A 7,816-nucleotide genomic window follows, 5' to 3' on the forward strand; every position below is an offset into this window, starting at 1 on the left:
GAAAGAGGGAGAGAAGAAATACTAAAACTCTATTGGAGACTCTGAAGACTGGTGTTTGCTTTTGGTGGCAGCGGCATGTGCATGTGCATGCTTCTGACAGAACGTCTGACTATGGACATGGGCAACAGAGGTTTGGAGGCTGTTACTTAAGGAGGGAGGTTTTAACGTCCAACACTGATGTTGCAGGTCTTGCAGCTGGGATCTTTCTTTGCATTTGCAGTAGACAAGCTCATTAGTTGGTGACCAGTAATTTCTGCGACTGTGCCGAGGGAGAGATCCACAGGATCAGTGTAAATTACTTCCAAAATAACATCCTGGGCATGATGGTAAACCATGACACCGTCTTCTTCATCGCAGGTCAGAAATTTATTATCTTTTATATTTAGCTGGGGAAGGCGTTGCTTACAGAACTCGTCTCCGGGGGATCCAACGGGGGCGATCACGAGGATGACATAGTGGTAGGCTGTGTACATGCAGTAGAAGTCTCCAAAGTACAAGTTAGTATTTGGGTTGAAGAGTTTTTCAGCTGCAACCTCAAACCTGTATCTTCCGTAAGGTGAATCTTGGGGTGGCTTCCCAGTGTTAAACTCGGTGTTGCAGCTAAAGAAGATGCCTTCCAGCTTCCCACTGATTGGAGAGCCATGGCTGCCACTGTTATCCTTAACAGAGGGCTGCATAGCATTCCCATGATGCTCTCTACAAATGAAGGACTGGTATTGTTTATTTTGTAACACATACTAAAGTAAAAGTAGAAAGTTAGGATGTCAGGCTGTTTGCTAACAGTACAAAAGAGACACAAAGGAAAATGGTTAAACTTAAAACTCTGGTTATTGTCAAGATCTTAGAACCACGAAAATCAAGGGACACCAGGCTCAGAGAAAGCTAGAATAACTTCTGCTCATGGGAAAAATCTGCTTTTCCAGTCTGGCTTCTCTGGGATCTGTGAGCTGTGGGGGTATTATATGCAGGAAAGAACAGCACAAACACAAAAGCCCCAAACCACCAATATCTTTAATTAGCTGATTTGTTCAGTCTTCCACTACAGTTCTAACAATAAACACATTTTAGTTTAATCACATTTTGAAAATTGCAAGTCAGTCTCAATATGCTGAACATAGTGTTAGTCAATGTATATTTTTAGCATAGGCAGTATCTAGTTCATATATAAAACTGCCAGTAAGAGTTATTTCTGAATGTTTTTCAGAGAGCTGATAAGAAGGAATGTACTCACTGTCTGCCATATTTTTTTTCCCCCTAGATGATAATTTCAGGTCTAATTTGTCTACTGCTGACTTCAATCAAAGCAGAGCTGGGCACAGACTATTACGTAATTTGGTTAGTTTCCACTTTGGTTGGTATCCAGCTTCTGCAGTCACTAGTCCTAAGCTGTAAAAATGTACAAGACTCACTTTTTTTTTTTTTTTTTTGTCAGCTGAGCTCAGGTTGGTTCCAGTGAAAAGAAATATTCAATATAACAAGTGAATTTTAAAAACCCTAAATCCCAAATTGCACTTACCAGCATTAAACTGCTAAATTTAGGAGATCATTCTAAAACACCCCATCTAATTCTCCTTAGCATCTAAGATTCCATGTATAGCAGGATCTGCCCTAGCCCTTGTGCCCCACACCTGTCTGGAAGTGCTGTAGTGACAGCTTTTGCTCTCTCTGCACCAGCAACCACATGATACCAGAAAGGGAAACCATTAAGTCAATCCTGCAAAACAACAGCTTCACTAAGCACCCTTAAAAATTACCTTTATTCACACTGAGATTGAAAACGCATGAGACTGTGGGGCTTAAGAGCCTTACATCTCCCTCTCACCTTATTTTTACTGTTTTCTTCTTTTCTCCCTGCGTTTTTTTTTTTCTTTCTTGAGGGGAGCGGCAGGTAGCCAAGAGAAACTGTGCTGTCTTTGCTTTGAAGTTGCAACAGCTCCAGGTAAGAAGGTTTTACTTGGTTCAAGCAGGAGGTAGCAGTCAAAGCAAACAAATTCAGTGTAACATATGAAACAGCTCTAATCAACTCAGTAATGTCTCATGATTTTTCTTCATTATTTCTACTCTCCTCAGCAGCATCTTAATTTGTCTCTAAGACAGACAAATTTTTAATTTTTTTCTGTGGCATTCAAATACTACGTAGTTACTGTTTATTTCACAAGACGTTGCTTGGGGTGTGGGGATGAAATCATGAATAACCACTGTATCTGCAACCTGAAAAGCCAGGCTTCTTGCAGTTTTCTGTGGCAAGATACTGACATCCAGTGGCCAATTAAGCTAATTATAGGTCAACTTTTTTTCCTGGGGTCTGAGCTGCTTCATGGTGCTCCCAGCTAAGGTAGGCAACAGTGACACAAACACTACTTACGCGTTCAGACTTCAAACCCTTCATTTAGGGGTTGCTGCTATAGCACCATGAGATGACGCCACACAAGCCATTGGCAGGCATGCTAGGACAAGGAATGTTTCCTGAAAGGACGCCTGTCATCAGGGTTTTTAACATATCATCCAGAAGGGTGGATTGTGCAAGGACTAGCCCCTATAACCATATTATTACAGGGTTTTTTTACAGTATTACCTGTAACCATATTATTACAGTTCTGATTGGAACAAGCGACCATCAGACAGTTACCTATATTCTGGCTTCATACTGACCTGGTGACACCCAGTTTTTTGTCTCTAATTCATTGACTGAAGGGAAAACAAACTAGTCTGCATTTGTATCCAACCAAGAAAGAACATAACAGGATGGAGGGGAAAAGATACACTGCAATCAATTAGAATCACATTTGGCAGAACCAGATCAAAACCACAGCTAGAAATGCACCTCAGTGGCAAATTTCAAAGCTCTATGAACACAAAGGCAAGTGCATTATGATCACACAATGAAACACAAAATTGTAAGAGAATCACAACCACCATGGGCTCATCCCTGCTGTGGTGTCTTGGCCAGGATGACAGCAGAGATTTAAGGGGTCCTTAAAGACCCTCAAAACTGCAATTCATTACGTACCTCTATTGACTTTTGCAGCTTTGTCACTATGTGACATAAAATAATTCTTCCAAAATAGACAAGGGAAAGAGCAAACCCTATGCTCTGGAATAGACAAGACACTCCTGGAATCAAGCAGATACTCATGACTGCAAAGTGGGAAAGTTTTCAAGGGTGGTGGAGTTTCCTCTTTGGAATTGGATTCCCTTGAGTATTTTTTTTTCTTCATCAGCTTAAAAATACTTTTAGTTCTAGACAGGTACTAATGTGACACCCACATAGAACTGGAATTATGTGGGACAGCAGCAGCCCCATCTCTCCATACATACTGAAGAATCACAGTCAGTGCTGCCACCCTTCTGACAGTGCTGAAATAGATGTTGAGACACTGCTTACCTCTCATCCAGGTTCTTCTCACGGTGGAAGGTTACCTCTGCCTGCTGCCTGCTCCTGCTAAGTCACTACAGGAGCTTTGACTCCTATTGACAAGTCTTCTTTTCTATTGTAGTGATGTTTCAGGTTGGATGTGCAAAGACACACTGCATCTCCACCAGGAATATGCTCCTACCCTCCCACTATCCCATTTATTCATTCCAACTGAAGCACAGTGTTGTATAATGGTCTAAACATTATTGCCTCTGCCTTCCCACATGTTCTGTAAATTAACATTTGGATTTCAGAGCCCCAGTTACTACATATGGGCATAAAAATGGGGCTGGTTGCACGTGGAGAGCAATTATTTGAAGTGGAATTCTTATATGCAGGCAAATGCCTATATGCACAATTGTGCACTACTACTATTAGACATTTCACTCTGAACTTCGTGTAGAAGTATTGGCTACTACACACTCTGTTATAACAGACACTTTAATCTGGCTGGAGACCCTGCGAATACTTCAGTTCATGCTTTAAAAAACAAACTTGTATTGCCTAATGGAAGTGCTCAGTTAAGCAAGGTGAAGGAAGTTATATTTTATGTTTATTTTATTCTGTTCTTCTAAACTGGCTATATAGCACACAGACATTCTGCTCTAGCTTTAGCACAGCTGCCTGCATTTACTTATTCTCATTACTCCCTTAAGTTGCTGTACAATTTTGCATATGCTTATTCTCTTACCTGATATAATCAAAGTATTCTTTGTGCTGATTCCGATAAAAAACAGACAATTTAAGCATACGGCCTGCAATCGCTTCAGCTTTTTCCAGTAGCTGTGCTAGGTGAACTTTTGAATAATCTGGAAAGAAAACACAAGCTGCTAGTATAAAGGGTAAGAAAACCCATAATACTCTCCAAAAGTTACACAGATGTGCACACTTAATATTGGGAACAGAGCCTTGGTAATATACCTCATATCATGCAGTAGCAATAGAGAAACTATATAGCTCAGCTCCAGTTTCCAAAAGTGGCAACAAACAAATGGCAGGAAGACACATATTTGATCCTCTCCATGAATACCCTGCAAACCTGCAGCCACTTTCAGCTCAACATTTCCTGCATTAAAGCTGGTTTCCTTGTATTTGGGACTGCAGAGGAACTGAGAATTGCATCTCAACCAGCGTGTGATCCATAAAGAGATACCTTTGGCTTTCACACAGGTAAGTGCATTGGCACTAGGGGATGAACATCCAATGGAAGACAGTAACTCGTAAATTAATGACAGGCTAAACTGATCCTCAAGGCAGGGTTTTGTGACGCAGAAGAATGTCTTAAGCAAGCTGTTAGGGAGCTGCCACTCTGCCTTCTCTCCACAGCTGCTAGCAGAAAGCAACAGGCACACATATGGCCCTGCTCCATTTTGGTCCACCCGTGTCCCTTCCTCACCTGGGACAAACTGGTGCCAGGCACAGCGCCCTGGGACAGCTAAGCTATAGTGGAACAAGCATAAAGGTAGAATTCCATTTTGCAGGAGTGACTGGTGATAGATGGGTAACCCACTCATGCTACAAAGGTTAATTGCATACATCTTATGCTGCAAATTGCCTCAGCAATATTACCTGCTGTGCAGAACTCAATGATTTCGCTCCACTCAGAAACAACATAATCACCATCCACTTGCTTCGACGCTGTCTGCACGGCTACTGTGTATTCTGTCCTCGGGCTCAAGAACCAGTGCCCACGCACTGTCATAGGCAGAGGAACAGCTTTGGCCACCAGTTTAGTGGGTACATCCTGATGGAAACAAGATGACAAAAACACACATAAGTCATCAGTACAACCAGACCAATCCACCACGCCTTCCTTCATTGTGTTTGCAATGATTCTACAAGAACTGAAATGTGATTGACTGACAATCAAAAGGTAAGATTTTGTTCCTGTGATTTCTTTTTTGCTAATTCTCATTTAAATAAAAAAATAGCTAGGAGAAAGCTTTCTCTGTAAAGGACTCAGCTGTGCATTCTGACATAATTCATATATAAAAGGTAAAGAAAAATTGCAAGGAAATAGAAAAGCAACCTCAAATGACTTTTAAAGCTGCCACCCTGGGACTATATGCAAAGGCATCCCACTGGGCTGAACTGGCTAAGGCTAAAGCAGTGAGCAGCTGCTACAGTTACAATCATTAGTCTTCCTGTCATCTTTTCTTTGGCTACAGCTACTGTGGTCAGGGCTCCATGCCCACAACCTGGTGGAGGTTTTTGCCCTATTAATTCTGTCAGTTTTCACGTAACATTAGAAGTCCCATTACCCTGGCGTGTCAATGCCTCACCCTCCAGTTGTATATCAGGAAATGTTTCTAACTGTACCAAAAAAAAGGACACACTACCTAAACCCAGATTAAAGAGAGGGTTTTATCTTTTACACAGTTAGGGAGGAGGGGCAGCTATACTGCTTTCCATAACCCTAATCTGTTCATCTGCTATAGTGGTTCTACTTTTTAACAAAAAATACAGATAAAATCACAACTTTAGACCAGTTTGCACAACTGAAAAAAAGTGTAGATTAATAGAATGAAAGAAAATCAACAGACTCCATCCAAGTAAGCATTTATATGAGAATGCCTATTTATTCCTGCAGTATAAAATGACAATTTGAAGGATGCCAGTCCAAAAGCCATAACAGTAAGAAAAAAGCCAAGCATACTCTCTTTGCTGCCGTAATTAAAAATGGTCATAATAAATGGCTATTATAACATTAGGTTTGGTAGCATTTCACATGCTGGCTCCTTGCAAACTGCCACATCTTGGCCACATGTAATTTTTCTTCTTTAATTTCAAGCAGTAATAAGTGATCTTTCATTACACTTAATTAACATTACTTCCAATCACATTAAAAAACAAAAGAAATCAAATAAGGAAATGTGAAAACTACACACATGCTATCAACAGGAGGCACAGGAAAAAAACTCTCACAATAAAAAGACTCAGAAATTGGTGGAAATATTTCTTGATTATCACTGGTCACTGGCTTATAAACCAATAATAATTTAGGTGTTGTTAGAATTAGAGCTCTTATGTTTGTGTGTATGGTTATCTGTGCCTTGGCAAACCTTATCTTTTAGAGATATTGCCAACATTGCTTTTAAATTTGCTGGTGATTGTGTTGTTCAGCTGTTTACCTCATCCCATTTTTCTCTAGACATCTCAGTATTTCAACTAGTCTGGGGTTAAAGCAAATTTTGCTGTGTTTGATAACTACAGATTCTGCAATACATTCAGTGTATGTTCCTGCATCACTGGCTTGAGGAAAGAGGCCAGATGAATATTCAGGTCACAGTGCTGAATGCTGCAAACTAAAATTGCTGGAAGCCTTCCTAGAAGTGCATTAGAATTTGTGACTCTTCTGTTGAAATGACATGTATTGCTCTTATGAGTCTGTCACTGCACAAGGACAGGCACAGAATACATCAATTGTTCAAATAATGATTAAGAACTAGTCAGGAATAAAAAGGTCTGTCTTGCAATAAACTGTACAAGTTCCAAAATTGTTTCAGCTTCAAATGAAATAGAAAAGGTCATGTTCAGTTTTCTATTAAGCAAATGTATTAATTAGAGAGGGATAGAGATTGAGAAGGTATTCCAAACACAACAAATTTACTAATCAGATTAATCAAAGCCCACCGCTGCTGTGTATTCCAATGCCTGTTTCCCATGGTCCGGCTTTGAAAGATTAAACACTGATATTAATCTATTTAAAATCAAGTATATCCACCGTGATTTTTAAACAAAAATTACCTTGTGTTTAAATTTGTTGGAATTCTTGTTTTCTTTCTTGTTGAGATCAATGAAGTAGTGAGTAATACGGTCCTTGGATTTAGAATCCATTTCCCAAGAAATCTTGAAGGAATCACACGTGATGTTGCTTATTTTGATGTTGTGTGGGACTGGAAGTTCCTCCATCTCTGCAATCCCACTATCTTGTGATTTATTCCCTGCAAAAGAAATAAACATGATTCATTCAGTTAGAGGCCTATTAGATACCTGTTTTCTGAGCTCCAACATAATCACATCTCTGAACAGCCCTTCACAAAGTCTCATGGGTGGTACTCAGAAGTAATTATGAGGTAGCAGTTGTGCAAGTCTCAATTTCAGTGATATTGGGAAAGGATGAAATCCCTCATGTGAATAAACACCAATAAGGCTGCATAGACTGCCCAGTATTCCAGCTGTGTGCAGTTGCAGTTGAGAATAAGACACATCTGACACTATCTGGTGCTTCAGCACTTAGTTAAGATTCCAGCAATGTCCACAGTTAATATTATTAACAGCCCTATGAATACTGTCATTGAAATAAATACAAACAGAAATCATATTCAACATAAAACCATTTTTCAAGCACAAAGTAAACCCAATCTCTTCCAGATTTATAGATGATGCATGTATATACAT

General features: G+C 39.9%; 1 protein-coding gene across 1 annotated transcript in view; it reads right to left on the reverse strand.

Annotated features, from left to right (window-relative positions):
• The window catches only part of PHYHIPL (phytanoyl-CoA 2-hydroxylase interacting protein-like), a 7,916-nt gene extending 557 nt beyond the window's left edge, over nt 1–7,359 (reverse strand). Inside the window, exons 1-4 of the mRNA XM_010001112.1 lie at nt 7,163–7,359; nt 4,985–5,159; nt 4,107–4,224; nt 1–696 (exon numbers count right to left, since the gene is read on the reverse strand). The exon at nt 1–696 is cut by the window's left edge and continues 557 nt beyond it. Coding sequence (XP_009999414.1) covers nt 162–696; nt 4,107–4,224; nt 4,985–5,159; nt 7,163–7,327 — 993 coding nt within the window. The 5' untranslated portion in view covers nt 7,328–7,359 and the 3' untranslated portion in view covers nt 1–161. The remainder of the gene's footprint in view (nt 697–4,106; nt 4,225–4,984; nt 5,160–7,162) is intronic.
• Nucleotides 7,360–7,816: the final 457 nt, after the last annotated feature.

Source organism: Chaetura pelagica, unplaced genomic scaffold, assembly GCF_000747805.2.
Source record: "Chaetura pelagica isolate M959 unplaced genomic scaffold, ChaPel_1.0 scaffold346, whole genome shotgun sequence".
NCBI classification, from domain to species: Eukaryota; Metazoa; Chordata; class Aves; order Apodiformes; family Apodidae; genus Chaetura; species Chaetura pelagica.